Source organism: Opisthocomus hoazin, chromosome 16 (genome assembly GCF_030867145.1).
Source record: "Opisthocomus hoazin isolate bOpiHoa1 chromosome 16, bOpiHoa1.hap1, whole genome shotgun sequence".
NCBI classification, from domain to species: domain Eukaryota; kingdom Metazoa; phylum Chordata; class Aves; order Opisthocomiformes; family Opisthocomidae; genus Opisthocomus; species Opisthocomus hoazin.
In genome coordinates, this window is record NC_134429.1 from 15,051,774 (window position 1) to 15,067,573 (window position 15,800).

General features: G+C 53.6%; 1 protein-coding gene across 3 annotated transcripts; it reads right to left on the reverse strand.

Moving 5' to 3' along the window:
• Positions 1–7,927: 7,927 nt before the first annotated feature.
• On the reverse strand, positions 7,928–11,199 carry KLHDC7A (kelch domain containing 7A). Of its 3 annotated transcripts, none has more exons than XM_075437414.1 (2): positions 10,945–11,199; positions 7,928–10,230 (listed from the first exon to the last, which is right to left on the reverse strand). In XM_075437414.1, the coding sequence occupies exons 1-2, from the start codon at positions 11,176–11,178 to the stop codon at positions 8,695–8,697; spliced, it is 1,770 nt and encodes a 589-aa protein (XP_075293529.1). In that variant the 5' UTR covers positions 11,179–11,199; the 3' UTR covers positions 7,928–8,694. The 3 variants fall into 3 exon arrangements, with proteins under 3 accessions (XP_075293529.1, XP_075293528.1, XP_009940083.2); XM_075437413.1 differs by having other exon boundaries at positions 7,928–10,377; XM_009941781.2 differs by having other exon boundaries at positions 7,928–11,199.
• Positions 11,200–15,800: the final 4,601 nt, after the last annotated feature.

The following is a 15,800-nucleotide window of genomic DNA, read 5'->3' on the forward strand; positions in this document are numbered from 1 at the left end:
GCAACAGGAGGACTGCTCCCCTGGGGCTGGCGCTTGTATACGCAGGGCGTCATTTTCCCGAGGCAGAGCATGCAAACACGCTCTTCCCGATCTGGGCAAGCCTGAGTTTTGGAGCCCACGGAAAATTATTACAACCTACAGCAGTGTGGAGTCAAACCTCCTTAAATTTAGCTGTTATTTGCAGGAATCTGGTTTCTAGATGGAGCCGGCAGTGATGATTCAGTGTTCCAGGTATCCGGGACTCTCCATGTGTCTTTCTTGCCTACGTCTATGAAATTATTTTTAATGAGGAGGTGCCAATTAGTGGGTTTGCAGTGCAGGTGTGACATTTCTAGGCTGGAGGGGAGCAAAGGGTGAGCTTCGTGTGTGATCGCTGCTGGGGATGCCGGCATCTCGCATCCGCATCCAGTGCAGGGAGGGAGCGGTGGGCCAGGGTACCACAAGAGCAGGGATGGAGGCGGCTGTGTTGGCGTGGGTCGCCCGAAGCATCCTCCATCCTCGGGGGTGGGATGTCTGGGGTGAGATCCATGTATAATAAATCCTCCACGATGTTCTGCATCCAAGCGGAGCGGCTGGAAAGGCCGGGCCAGAGGCTTTGTAGCTGCGAATCGATCGCACGCGCTGGGGCTTGCAGAAAGTTTCAGCCTCAAATGAAATGTGATTAATTCACTGCAAATTCAGCTGATGACAAATCAGGAGGGCTTTGCTTTAACCTTGCTGACTTCTTGGATTTTGGGATGAAATCTCCTCAGCAGGCCAGGAATTGGAAAAGAGGAAAAAGTGAGCATTCTTTTTTTTTTTCCCCCTCAGCTGGTTTGATGCAAAATTTGACCCGTGGGAAGACGGAGGTGGATGTTTTAGGACTGTTTGCAACAGTAGCAGCGCCCTTTGGGAGCAAAAATGGTGCTGCTTTGTGATGGAAATGGTATTTTGGTAAAGTTTCTTCTTTTTTTGGGAGAAATAAAAAAAAGAAAAGAGGCTTTATTGTTGTTAAACCAAGTGCAAACCTGCTTCCAGCCTGAGGTTTTTAATTCTCCCCATGAGTGTTTTGATTGTTCCTCTACCGCATGCTGTAAAAAAGCCACTTTGCTGGCATTTCATCCTGCTCTTAGGGAGGGAGGTGTAAACCTGGATACCTCCTGCTGAAACTGAGGTGGTGGCGGTGGCATGAAACCGATGTAAACCCTTTTATTGAAGGCTTAAACAAAACCAAAGAAAAAACCAAACCCAGAACCGGCAGCGGAGTTGGGAAGCCTCAGCCGTGAGCAAAATGACGGATCGAATGTGTGTGTCACTGAGAGTCGGTGACCTGCTATTGTGTTGATTTTTCTAAAGATCCGCAGCCATCAGAGAATTGCAACATAATTACTGCCCTGTTTATCGACAGCCAGCACTGAAAATCCATCGCTGTGGCAAATTAACCCCTTCGGCCCCAAAATGCAGCCAAACTGAAACGCCCCTGCCTCCATCTCCGATGGCTTTTAGCTCTCGAGCCGCACCAGGATGTTAATTCCCCGCAGCATCCAGTCGCTCAGCCCCTTCCCGACGTGGAAGGCATCTCTATTGATTCACAATTATATTAATTTTCTCTTTTTGTTGGCTTTCCAGCTGCTTGCTTTGCAGCTGTAGTGTATCGATAGGTATTGCAATAAATGTAACTCTCCTGCCACATCCACCAGCATCATCTTCTTCCTCTCAGGAGAAGAAGAGGAGAAGAGCTCCCTAAGTTCATGTTGTTGGGAGGGGAAACACAGTACCCGGCAGAGCTGCTGCAGGCTTGGGTTTTCCGTGGGATGGCTGGGATGGAGCCAGTGTCCCCCCTCCCGGGACCCTTCCCGGAGCCTCACTGGCCCTAAGCCCTTTATCAGCCGTGACCGGTCTGAGTGCCCTCGAGCTTGGCTGCGTCGCCGGCTGAGGCTGGCATCTCACCTCCTGCCCGCAGATAAGGCAGGGGACTGGGGTGGAGGGCGGTGAAAAATCCTCCGGTGCCTGGAGCTGAGGGCTGAAAGAGCAGAGGTATGAGGAGGTGGTGTGAAAGGGCCCACACGGGGGATGGAAAATGCCTGGGGGAGCTGGAGGAGTTGAAGGTGATGGAGCTCAGGGGGTTTCATGCAGGGTGTGATCCCTGGGCTATGAGCAGCAGCGAGAAGTGCGGGACTGGGAGCTTTTCTGCTGCAAGCATCACATTGACCTCATGTGGTTTGCCAGCAAATTTTCTCGCACCGTGTTTGTGCCGTGAGCTGTATATTGGGGCTGCTGGTGTGGCCGAGGGAGGGTTTTTTGTGGCTGGTGCCTCCTAACGAGTAACATCTTCAAAATCTCTCACTGGAACTAAGCTGGGCTAAACCTGGCATTTGTGGCAATGACAGCTGCATCAGGGATCTGCTTGGGGTGGCTCCTGGGGGCTGTGTGGTGGGGCTGGTGGCTCTGGACCAGCCACAAAGGTGGAGAATGCGGCTCACTGTAGGCGTGCTGAGTCCCTGAGATCTTTCCGGTCTTGTCTCTGGGCTGCTTTTTCCTGGAGCTGGTGCTGGGCATGGCCCTGGGCAGCCCCAATGACCTTTGCAAGCAAAGGGAGGGGGGAAAGGAACCGCAGCATCCCCGCAGCATTAACCAGGGACCGCAGCATTCCCATAGCATTAACCAGGGGCCGCAGCATTAACAAACTGCCTTTTCTGAGCTATTTTGGAGGGAGACAGCCCCTTGTTTGGGCTTCTCTTGGCCACCCCATCCCTGCATGGCTGATACACTTCGCTGCTCCCATCTGTCCTGGACCACTCACGGGATGGATGGTCCTCACGCTTGGCTCTGATGGGCAATAGCAGATGAGGCTGGATGGTCTTCCCAGCCGCCCACGCATGTGGCACAGTCTGCTCTGTCTCCTCTTAGCCTGGCGAGGATGCTTCCAGTGTGACGCTGTCCTTTGGTTAGAGACACCATAAATTAAGCAGAGATTTAATGAAACAACAACAAGCTGGGAGGACTCTGAGATCCTGAACTAGAAGGACGTAAGGGATAGGCTTCACCTTGGCTGGAGATGGGGCGTTTTGTTGGGCAATCCCTTGACCAAAGAGAATTCGAGCATCCCATGCCGCCGCAGTGCCCACTGTCTCCTTGCAGTCAGATGCAGGATGACCTGTGTCCTCCTGTCCACCATCCTCAGTGGGGTTTGGTGGGGTGCCTTGTTCCTCTGTGATGGGTTAAGGAGCTCTCAGGGGGTGAGGGATGCTCTCACGGGCAGGGCTTGGGTGATTTACATGCAGCGATCCATGAGAGGTGTGTTGTTGCTCGCTCCTTGAGCAGGTGCTGCAAGCTGGGACTGAACTAAATACTAAATTTAAATGTCACCATTTCTGGGGAAGGCAGCTAGACCCAGCACTGGCACAAAACCTGCACTGCCTTGCCAGGCTGCTCGTTTTGGGGCTAAAAGGCAATTCCTGGTAAAAGCCAAGCCTGGCATTTGGGAGGTGCGAATTGAACAAATGACGTTGATTCAAAGCAACTTGAGCATCGTCCAAAATCCTCTCCTTCAGAACAGAATGATGAGCTAAAAGGTTATTTGACCTGATGGGAATTGAGGTATTTCTGGGGCAGTGGCCTGGTACAGAGTCCGTTGTCCCCAAACCACACACTCACCCCCTCTCCATGCCCAGGAGCGTTTTGTAGCAGAGCGATGACCCAAAATAGCTGACTTAATGATAAATATGATTTTATTTAGCTAGACAGTAGCTTCTTGAGAGATAGCATCTCCCCAGGTTGCCTCGGGGCGAGCGGTTTCACCCCAGGGTTGGCACCTCTAAGGGACTTGAGGATATATTCAATAAGGTCCACGGAAGGCAGCTGAGAGGAGCCTAGCCACTGCTTTTTGCCTTGAAATCACTGCCCAGTGCTTTGTGGTTTTGGTTGAAAACCAGCTGAAAACTGTGAACACCCCTATCCCCCTTCTGCAGCTTGAGTTTTCCCTTCTCCCCATCTTTGTCTCTTCTGTAAATAAAAATGAGCTTTATTGATTTTATTTCAGTAACAGAGAAATAATTTGCCTTTGGCCCGAGCTCGCAGGATGCTAAACTCCTGCCAGGAGTGTGGTTTTGGGTTTTTTTTCCTCCTTTTATAGCGTTTCTGATCTGTGTTTATGATGCCAACGCTGACACATCCTAAACTACAGCGTGGCTATAACCCCTGGAAAAAACTCCCGGCGGGATTGAAATAGTGGCTGGCAAATGTTCCCTCCTCACTGGAGCTTGTGAATCAAAAACCATCAGCGGTTTAAGCAAAGGCTTGTACCGGGGAGGGAGAACTTATGCCGGAGTCGATGCATATTTTATCACCGCGCTCATTCACTCGCAGCCCTTCTCCCTTCGAACGCTGCGCGGGTTTTAATTAAACAGTCATTGGCAAGGCTGTTATTCTGGCTTGGAAGGCCTCCAAATAGCCGTGTTTTTCCCCCAAAATGATCACAAGGGGATGTGCTCCCTTCCCCCCTATCCTCGCCAAGATTTGTCTTCTGCAAATACCGCTAATTATGTTTGTCTGGCCGGACGCCGGCTCTGCGATAGCATCTTTCATTAGCACTGACCTCTCCACGCTCGCAAGGAGCTGGCTGACGTTCCTGGAGTGGTGCCTTGTGGGTGCCACCAAGAAATGTCCCTTCGGCACCAGGCAAGCAGGTCTGGGTCTTGCAAGTGATGGGGTTGTGTTGAGCCCTGGTTCGTTAGCGTCTGCTTGTAAATGAAGTTGTGCAGCTCCCTGTCTACACATCTGGGTTGCTCCTGGTTGCAAACCAGAGCAGAGAAAGGCTGAGGGTGGTGTCTCCAGGATCTGCTCTACCAAGGGATTGCTGGTGGCCATGCGTGGGTGGTCAGCTTGGATTAGGTGCAGGAGGAGTGAAGAAACGAGTTGGAGAGGACAGGACATGTCTTCTCAGCTTTAAACATCTCGTGGAGGCTCTCCTGATGGCTGTGCAACCCATAGCAGCATAGATGTTGCTGCAGGGAACTCTGCAGAGGGTCTAGGAGAAACCACGGCAGGGGCTGAGAGGTGTCACCTCCCTTACCGGCACCGAGAGATGCGGTGATGGGTCTTCCCTTTTCCCTGGCTTTAAATTCCCATCTGGCTCCTCAACCACCGACACGAGTTTGCTCTCGCTTGTCAGGAACAAGATACTTGATTTGTCAGTTCGCTGCGCTTAATATTTCTTTCATGTATTGCAGAGGTTTGAAATGCAAAACATGTCTGGATAAGCTCACTTTTTCGCTTTTTGGTGTTTTTTTTTTTCCATCCTACTGTAGCCGGCACATTGAAGGTAGCCGTGTTTAACTAATAAAAAAAGATTTTAAAATGCTGGTTTTGCACTTCTTTAATTGACTTCCAATTTCCATTCGCATGCAGCCTGGCACATTGCGAAGGAAAAAAGAGCGCCGAGCAAATAAGAAATGCGTCACTCCCTGTTTTTTTTATCATAATCAAAAACGTAAAAATTAAGAATCTGAATAAACGTACATTAAACTATGTAATTGCCTAAATAAACGTGGCGGGGGTAGATAATGGGTCTTCCTGATTAGAAGAAAATACCATATTTAGTGCAAAGGTTATATCTGGCTGCGAAGCAGTGCGGTTTAGCAGTCGCACCCTTCTTCTGGGAGATGAACCAGGCAGAGCAGCTCAGAGGGCAGCGACGGGTCCAAGCGTTGGTGATGGAGGAGCTCCCTGATGGAGAGCACCCTCGGTGGTACCCTTCAGGGAATTACAGGAGGGGAAGCATTGCTAGTGGGTGGTGGAAATTGGTTTTCCCAGCTCTCATGAGCCCTGTGGTGGTTGTGTTTTTCTCTTTTGGCACCCAGTTCTGGTGGTCCCCAACACAGTGAGGGTCCTGGTTTGCAGCGACCGGTCTTGCAGCCAGGGAAAAAGCTCCCAAGAGCAGGACACTCCAGGCAAACCCCCAACCTGGATGGGTTTATTGCAACCTCTAAGTATTTATCGTTACTTGAACTTGCTCGGGGTGGTTTGTAGCTCCATGGGGCACGCTGTGGAGTTTTATTACAATGCATTGCCTGCTTCCCAGTCCTTTCCTGTAAATCGTGGCAGCTTTGCCGACTCAATCGGCAACAAAAAATAATATCCTGATGCCTCAAGCTGCACTGAAACTGCTCAGTGGTCTTACAGTTACCCCAAGAGCTGCGAGCCCATGGTTTGAAGCCACTGCCCATCAGCAGAGACACAGAGGTGGGTTCTGGCGCTGCTGGAAATCAATGACCAGGAGCTGGTGGTGGTGGCAGGAGTCAGTTGGTGACGCTGCCGTTGCCACCGCCTCCATCAGCCCTCCGAAGGCTCCTCCCCTGCCCCGGTATTTGGGAGCAATAAAAAAAAAAATCATCCAGGTCTGAGTATCAGTTTGCATTTGTCCTTTCCTTTTTGCTTTCCTTTAACCACAGCCAAAAGTCATTTCACCGCCAACCACGGGACCGCTGAATGCTTTTTGCTCCAAACCTGGTTGTCCTTCCCTGCAGAACAAACAGTGCTCCGGCACGGGATGTCCCCAGAGCTTTTAATCTCCCGAATGCCTCCCCAGGCGAATTGTGTTAATATTGGAGAGTGCAGGAGCGGGGGGAGAGCTGCCCGCCCGCGGTTGTTGCTGTTCAGCGCTCACCGTCACGCTGGGGGATGAGGAAAAGCTGCTGGGTTTTGGGACTGCAGCCTGGTAGGAAGGAGTTAAGGGAAAGGTGAAATGCTAAGCAGAAGCAAAGAGGCACCGTGAGAAGGGCAGGATCCCAGGAAAGCTTTTCTGGGGATGAAAAAAAAGGCTGTTACCTGGAAGGGCTCCAGCTGCCCAGTTCCCATCCAGCCTGCGCGTTCTCTGCTCCCCAGCACCCAGCCTGCGGTGGCAGGGGTGCCAAAGGGCACGAAGCCGGGATGCTGATGGGGACAAGAGGCTTTTGCAGGTTGCAAAGGGGCTGGGTTGCTCGAGTGAAGCAGCCAGTACCTGGGTTTTGCCAGGGGAGAAGTAGAGATGTGTTGCAGCGTGTGTGAGACCATCTTGTTGAGCTTGCTGCTCTGAACACTGGATGTGCAGGTAGCTAAATAGCAAAGAGTTAAATAATAATGATAATAATAAGGAGGTTTTTTTACTCATAAGTTTTACCAGCTCAGGCATCCCAGCAGAGTGAGATGCTGGGATGCAGGAGGCTGCAGCCCCGGCACATGGTCAGTGGTGTTGTCCTCTTAGGGTAGGAAGCGGTGGCCCCGGGGCAGATGAAAGAGTCTGGACTGTTGCAGCTTTTATCACAGGGAGAGGGTGCATCACCCACCCTCCTTGAGCAGAAGCAACGTGCTATGGCTAATGAGCAAGCCTTAGAGGCTGGGTTAATTAATGCAGGCTCCCAAGGTCTCCTAATGTGGGTGTATGGCACTGATCTTCATAGGAAGCCCTTGAAGGCAGAAAAGTGAGGCCTCCGGGCAGTGACCAAGAGAAGTAATAAATACTTCTGGGAGCACTTTGAGAGAACGTTAACCTAAGCTCTCCTAAACCACCATGAGCAGCAAGGTGTAAATGTTGATACCATGGGCTGCTCCAGCACCAGCTCTTATCTCACAGCACTTCAAGGGCATCCATGACTCTGTGCTCATGACCTGCTGCCACCAAGGAGGCAGGTACAGGAGGGTTTTGTCCGTCTAGGAGCTGTTTTGTCCGTCTGGGGCTTTCAGATGACAGATGACGAGCCGTTTTGCTAATGGCTAGAGAGGAAGAAAATGCAATTACCCAAAGTAGGCTTTTGGCAGGACACAGAGGTGGCAGAGTGAGCTCGGTGAAACTCGGGTAAAAGAGGATGAAAAACTGGCTGCTCACATCCAGGACACTGGTTTGCTTTTGGTTGCCTCCTCGGAGACATTGTTTGTGCAGTAATTAGCGATGTAAAACATGCATCGGCCTCTTTGTTCCCATTAGGCTTGGCTACGGCTTGGAATGATGTGCAACAGTAGCCCGTGGTTAATTTTACCAAATGTTCACTTTAATTTCATTTAACACCAGCTGTCTTTAAATCTATAGTGCCTATTTACATTGCCTGCATATAAATATACGTATAATTCTGTGCTGAGGAGGAGGTAACAGATAATGGGGCACTGGTAGGAGCAGTGCACCCTCTGGCCCCCAGCCTCCAACCCTGGGGTGGGGTGTGTGGTCAAGCCCAACGGCTCAACGCTGGCTCGATGCCAATGGGGCTGACCTTTGGGTGACACCTCCTTAGGGATCAAACCTCCCTGCTGTGTTCCTCCACCCTAAACCCCCCCATGTGTTGCGTGCCTGGGTCAATATTAAACAACCGGTGTGTAAAGCAGCTACTCATTGGGCAGTGCACAGCTGGGAGCCTGCAGTGAACCATGGTTTATTTGCATCCGAGCAAGTACGCCTATGTTTAAATACCTCTAAGCAAACGAGTCCACCCAGCTCCTGCTTTGCTCTTCCTTGTATCTTCAACGCTAGGTTTACCGGCAGTATCCAAGGGCAGTTTGTCTCCTTCCTTACTTACAGGGACTGGGAGGATGTCTGTGTTAAGGTAGTTATGGGTGACACTGCCCTGGTAGCCTTGGTCCCATGGTATGTGGCCAGAGTAGGCCGGTGGTTTCTTCTACCAGCTTTCACCATCATGTCACATCTGAGCCACCACCACTGTTGCATGAGATCCCAGTATGGGTCATTCAAACCTGTGTTTGCGCTGTTGCTCCCTCCGGCAGCACCAGGACAGCTGGGAGGAGGCTGCCGTGGGGTGATGGGAAGGGCTGCAGCTCCTTGGTCCCGAAGCGTGGTGAGATGTGGTCGGCCAAGAAGCGTATGTGGAAGTGCCGGCCAACACAGTGCACCAGGCTGCGCACCACAGCACACTGGAAGCCAGATGGGTCGGGCATGGCGTAGGCAGCACACTCATACCATAGCTTGGCCTTGGCTCCACAGCGGTAGACGCTGATGCCCGTGCTGCGGTGGAGGTCAAAGCGGTAGATGAAGCCATTGGTGCTCACCATCTCAGCTGTCCTGTCCTTGCCGCCGCTGACTGGGCTGATGCTCCAGCTGTCTGTGCGGGCAGTGTAGCGCAGAAGCATGTAGCGCAAGGTGCCTCCTGTCACGTAGATCTCCCCATCGCACACCGTGGCTGTGTGGGCCACGGCAAAGGTGTCATGGGGCAGGGGAGCAGTGAAGGTCCAGCGGTCCTGCCGGGGGTCATAACGCTCCACTGTGTAGAGGCACTCACCGCCGATGGCGTAGAGGTGGCCATCCAAGGCCACAAGCTTGCAGTGGGGCCGTGCTTGGTTCAGGGGACAGATCTCTCTCCAGATGTTGGTCAGGGGGTCATAGCAGAAGACACGGTTGGAGGGTCTCTGCGCCTGGCCAATGCCCTCGCAGCCAGCCACCACGAAGAGGTAGTTGAACATGCTGCACATGGCACACCCCCGGGAGACCACCTCCGGTGGCACGTGGCAAAGGTGACGCCAGCAGTCCCCTCCATCATCATAGTAGCAGAGGCGGCTCGTGTGGAGGCCGGGCTCCTGCACGTTGATGTCCGCCACAGCCACATACATCTTCCCTTTCATCCTCTGCCGCAGGATGACCTCTCGCTCGCCGGCATTGAGACAGCCGTAGATGGAGGGTGTCCTCAGCACCTGCAGATAGTTGTTGCTCATCACCTTGTAGGCGGCATCCTGGAGTTGGCCCAGCTTCTGTGCCTTGGCTGTGCAGAGGACCTCGTAGCAGTTCCCCAGGTTCAGGTGGGTGGGTGTTGGCATCTGGAAGAGCTCAGTGCTGGCCACCAGCTCCGGCTGGGGGCTTGCTGGCGGTGTGCTGGCTGGTGCTGTGATCCCAAACCCCTCAATGGGCACCTGGAGGTGGGGGCTGTCAGTAATCTGGAGGATGCTATCCTTGCGGCCAGGAGGTGGTGGTTCAGGGGAGATGTCCAAGCTCCCAGTAGGTGGTGGAACTATGGATGGGGTGGTGGGATCTCGCTTTGCTGAAGCTGAGTCCAGTTTCTGGGTTGCAAAGCTCTGCAGCTCTTCATTGACCCGCTCTGAGCTGCGGCGCCGGGATGTTTCTGGAGGGATGTAGGGGAGAGACCTCCTCTTCAACACCGACTGGGAGATGGACTGGACATAGTAGTCATAGACTTTGCCTTTGAGGCCAGGGACAAGCTGCCCAGTCCCATCCTTTGCCCGTCGCTCGGCAATGTAGTTCTCCTCCACCTGGATCTTTGCGACCGAGGAGAAAGAGTAGGAAGTGTCCGACCCCATGCTGCTTGCCGTCATCGTTAGTCCCAGGTCCGAGGTGATGCTGAGTGTCTGGATTATCCCCCTGCGCCCCTCGGCCTCCTGGCTCATGCCTCTGATGGCCAAATCCTGCTCCGTGTTTTGGGCGCGTCCATCACCTGCCGTCCGGGCATTAGCAACCCCAGGGGAAAGCCCGGTGCTCGGGGCAAGCGTGCCCTGCTCCCTGTGGCTGGTCAGCGTTTCGGCTGCGTCCCCAGGGTCGTAAGAGCTCAGCTCACTTCCTGGCTCGCTTCCCGCCTTGCTTGTCAGCCTGCTTCCCAGCTCGCTTCCCGTCTCAATTCCTGGCTTGCTTCCTAGCTCACTTCCCGGATCGTTTCCCGGCTCGCTTCCCAGCTCACTTCCTGGCTCATTTCCCAGCTCGCTTCCCGGCTCGCTTCCTGACTTGCTTCCTGGATCACTTTCCAGCTCGATTCCTGGCTTGCTTCCCAACGTATTTCCCATCTTATTTCTCAGCTCGCTTCCCCTCCCGGCCACCCCTGCTCTCCCACGAATCAGCCCCGGTTCAGAAACCATCTCGTCTCCTTCCTCTTCCTCCTCCTCAGCCCTTGGCACCCCATCCTCCTGAGGAGGTGTCCACTCTGTCCCAGGGATGCTCGCTTGGCTGGTCGTTTGTCCACCCCCACCATCCCTCCTTACCTCCTCGCCAAACACCCTCCTGTGCCGCAGACCCGTCGCACCGTCCCCATCCCGGGCAGCGTTTTCCCTCGGCTCTCCTCCCACGTCAGCCGGCGGGATTTTGTCCCCAGCAAGCGAGCGGGACTTATAAAACCTGTACACCAAAGTCAGGAGGAGCAGAGCGGCGGCGGAGAGGACCAGCTTGCCGGCCAGCTGCATGTCGGACTGCCAGGGCAGGGTTACCTGTTGGGGCATTTTTCCATGCCAGGAATGCAGAGAAGCCGATTAATGATTGCCGAGCGAGCCCAGAGCACGGAGCTGAAGGTTTGGGGCAAGGTGACTTTGAGCGGGCAAAGCTGGCAGGAGGTTTCCGGAGAAGCTTTGCACGTTTGGAATGGGCTGGGCTCCGGGGAAAAGGTGCAGCCCGGAGCTGGCGGCACAGAGCCCGCTTTATTAGCCTGGTAAACAGAGGCGCTCAGAGAAAAGCAAAAGGAAGAACAAAGGGAGGAAAAGTATCTCCTCCGAGCAGCTTGATGGTGCTGACTCCTTGTTTCTTTTGCTGTTTAAAGGCGAGCGTGCAATGGAAGGGGAAAATCAGTTGTTTTGTGCAGGAAAGTTCCCTCGTCCCTGGGTGCAAGCGCGGGGAAGGGAGGGAGAAGCAGCCCGGTGCTGGGCAGACCTTTGGTCGGACGCCGAGCAGCTGCTCCGTGGCAGACGTGGGTGACTAATTCAGTGGCCTTCGTTTGCGGCATGTAAGCTAACGAAGGGTGACAGGAAACACCCCGAAAGCTTCTGGGGTCTCTTTGAGGCCAGCTTGGAAGTGGTAGGGGGATTAACAGCTGGTGGGAAAGGAATTCAGGGCTTTGGGAGGGGGAAAAGTCCAGCACCAAAGAGTAAACAAAGACAGGGGTGAAACTGTAGCCGGTGGCTGCCGTGCTGAGAGACCTGCATCCATGTGCACGGGGAGAGGGATGAGCAAGGGAAAGGGAGAAAAAACATTGAGACCAAGAAGAAATTTGGGATGGGAAGGGAAAGCAGACACGTGAGTCGTCATTTCAAAGTGATATGCTGCTGTGTGTGGGATGTCTGTGGGGACTAGAGTTGCTGTGGGGAAACTGAGGCACGGGGGATGCCAGACAGTGTCAAACTTGCTTCTTTCTCCCCCTGGAACTATGTCAGTGATGTGTCTGGTCCTGATCTGAATTTCAAAGATTTAGGGGAATTGTCATCCCCATCATCCCCGAGGCAGCCGGGTCCCCATGCCTGGACCGTGATGGTGGGGCGAGGAGGGTGCCTGGGGAATCGCATCCCTCCACAACCGCTGCTAAGTGAGCTGAATTCAAAGGGGTAAAATTAATTTCCTTTTCCCTGAGGGAACATATCACATGCTGAGAGATGCATAAAGAAATGAGGCCCCACGAGGCGGCAAAGAAACAGCCAGAATGCGGGTGGAGGTAGGCGGCTGCTCCTGTTTGTATGCAGGGACTCGCTCCCCAGTAGCTTGCTCCTGATCCGGGATTTGCTGGAGAAATGAGCCCAGGTGGTGCTAAAACAACCCCTTGTATGAGGTCTGGGTGCGATGGGTCCCAGCTGCATGGGTCATGGGTACGTGTGGCAGGAGGAGGTCTTACCACGGGTCCTTAATGGGTGGTGGGTGCTCGTGAGCTCATACCTGGTGTCCACAGCCTCCCAACTCACCTCCTGTGCAGTAGCTGATCTTCACCAGCCGCTGCGTGAGCTCAGGCACTGCCTTTTGCGATGGGAAGGAGCATCTGAACCTCCTTGGGGCATGTTCCCCGCCATCACCAGCATCTGCAAGTGCTAAGATGCTGAATTTCACCTGACAGCTTTGCATAGGGACCGTGGTGGTGCTGAAGGGGTTGGAGATGGTTGTATATCTGCCACTGGACTTGCCGTGGATGCTCGCTAGGTGGAGGACTGCATGTTAAATAGTGTAATATTTGTATATATATACAGAAAGAGTATGGAAAAGCAGCAGAGGGGTAAAGTCCCCATGCTGGCTTGGCAGTTGGGGACCCCTGTGCACATCCCTACTGTGACAGGGAGAGCCCACCAGCAGCTTTTAGGGGGATGTTCGGGAAGTTGCCATCTTGTATGGGTGCAGCGTGGGGAAACGCAGCAGTAAAGAGGCTGGGGGAATAAGGGTATTTAGGTTAAGGGCTGGACTGATGCACCCTGCTAGACTGAATCTTGAGCTTGGGCCAGGGACCAAAACCCCACAAGCCAAAACCCACCCAGATGCTCCCCTCCATCCTATTTGGCATGGGCACCCAAAATCTATCGCTGGGGAGCTTGGTCTGGCCAAAACCTCAGGGAAGGTGTTTCCCTCCTGCCTGCAAACGCGGAGGGTCCCAAAGCCGAGGCTGGAGTTCAGGTAACGGGGGTGTGCATCAGGGCTGGGCATGTGTTTCAGGGCTCAGCTAATTGGCAGAGGGTCTGGACATCTCTCAAAGCTGCAGTTTTTAATCGGCAGGTAGATCTGCAAAGATCCTTGCGTTTGTGAGCTGGGAAATATGAATTATGCATGCGCTCGGTGGCCCTGTGAACCCGGCCACGGCAGTAACTGCCTGGTAATGAGGTGGGGGAGGCAGGGGAAGCACCGAGCAAGCCCACCATCGCTTCTGCTGGCATTCCCAGCCCTGTCGAGCCGGAGCATCCCTGGTTTTGTGCCCTCCCCACCCCTCCCAATATCCCAAAGGGCTGGGGGTTTGGATGTGTTGCACCCTTAAGAGATGCAGGGTTGGGCTGCCAAAACCCTGCCTCCGGGTGCATGCCAGGATGAGCACTGTTGTCCTCATTATTGGTGGATTTTTATGAACCTTGGGAGGGCAAAACAGGGTGCACAGGAGGAGGTGGGGACGTTTTCGGCAGGCAGCGTGGTCTGGTTGCTGCTGCCTTCGCAAATGGCAGGAGGAGGGGATCAGAGCCTGACTGCTGAGCTTGAGCTGCAGGGGATGATGTCAGGCAGGAGGATCCCCATGCCAAAATGCAGGTCCGACGTAGAAGTGTGTATTTATGTCTGCCTTGAGGTAAGGAGGACGAGCAGCAGCGTAGGGGAGCAGGGGATGCGGCCGTGGTGTCTCCGAGCAGCGGTGACGTCTCGGCACTTGTGACTCTAATTGAATGTAATTGCCTCTTCCAAATTTTGCTAAAACCTTTTCAAAGTCCCCTGAAATTAGGGAACATCGATAACGCCGTTCCTTGGGGTTTTCAGCTCGCGTCATCCCTAAGAAGCACGATTAATTTTTTACAAGCTAATCATATCTCTTAGGCAGGTTGTCAGCCACGGATCTGTCATCTCTCATCAATAATGAAACAACCTGAGCAGCTCTTTCCCCCTCCAGCCTCCTCCATTATTCACTGCCAGGTCCTCAAACAACGGGGTGTGTGGTAGGGGGGAGCCAGGGATTTAATTGATTGTCCTTTGGGAAGGTGGTGGTTGAGGCAGGGCTGGTAGGTGGTGGGTGAAGGATCAGAGGGGGCAGGAGGTGAAGGCAAGGTCCAGCACGGCATGGATGGTTTTCTTTGGATTGCTGCTTTGGTGGGATGGCACATCCTTGTGTCCCTCGCTTTTGGGGCTTGGGGGGACTTTGGGAAACCAGGCAGCATCTTTACCCAAAATGAGGAGAGGCTCCTGTGTCCTCTTGGTCATTGCTTTGGCTGTGGTGGTGCTGAGAAGGTCCCAGCCTACAGCCTGAGCCACCACCATAGGAAAGAGCGAAGCATCCTGAATGCACACAGAGGGGGGGATTTGGGATGTGGGACCTCCGAGCTCACCGGTCCTCTGCCAGCTGCTACATGGGGAGGTCACGTCGCTTCTGAGAGGACACCAAGCAGAGCCGGATGATGGTGGCACTGCCACTGTAACACTCCTCATTTCCATGGTTCCGGGCTAAAATTGCCACATTTGCATTTAAATGGAGGTTTGGGTGTCTGTAAATTCTCTTTTTTTTTTTTTGAAGCGAGAAGGCCGAATGGTGGTTTAATCGCGTTGGGATGAGGCCCCTGGAGCATCCCTAATCCAGTGAGAAGAGCGAGAAGCATCCGTGCTGTGGTGGGGGGGCTCTCCTGCCTGCTCGGTAGCGTGGGGGTGAACAGAGTCATGCAGATTTTCCTAAAAAGTAAAGGTTCCCCTAAAAAACAAAGGGTCTTCTAAAAAATAAAGATTCCCTTCTCACCCTGGGAGGTGCAATGGGCTGGAGCAAGGACCGCGGTTGGGGATGGAGCAGGGTTTCAGGCAGCTGGTCCGAAGGGATCCGGATGCTTGGATGCTGTTGCTTTGGGATGAAAGTGGAGCCACTGATCCTCCCACATCCCAGTCAGCCCCAGTCTGTCCCCGCATTGCTTCCAGACCAACTTATAGAACCGTGTGCTTTTGCGGACGGGAAGAAACTCCTGAGCCGCCGCGTGTGTGTTTGGCTCCTTTGAGGCTGGGAAATCACTCACCGCGAGGTTGGCAATGGAGCATGGTAGGGACTGAATCTGCTTAATAATAATTAATCATAATAGTAATAATAACGCTTAGCGCTCGTACGAGGCTTTGGAAAGATGAAGCGCCACACGGCTGCTGGCTAATCCTCTAGGATTAAGGGTTCCTGGAGGAAAAGGCAAGGGAGTGCCCCATCCTTGGGCTCCTCTTCCCCTGCATCCGCTCCCCAGGGATGCTGGCTGGATGCTCTTGGGGGACCGCAGGGAGGGAAAGCAGCTGGGAAAAACCGCTGGCCTCCCTCAGCATCTGGCAGGATTGGGCCAAAACCACCTGGTTTTTGCAAAAGCTATCATACGGCAGGATTAATGCCGTACTGGGATGTGCCCAGCAGCATGGGGGTACTGCAGGAATGGCCAGGATCTGACCG

Excerpts from the sequence above, each read along its gene's own strand:
- KLHDC7A (XM_009941781.2), bottom strand. The coding sequence starts at position 11,178 with ATGCCCCAACAGGTAACCCTGCCCTGGCAGTCCGACATGCAGCTGGCC.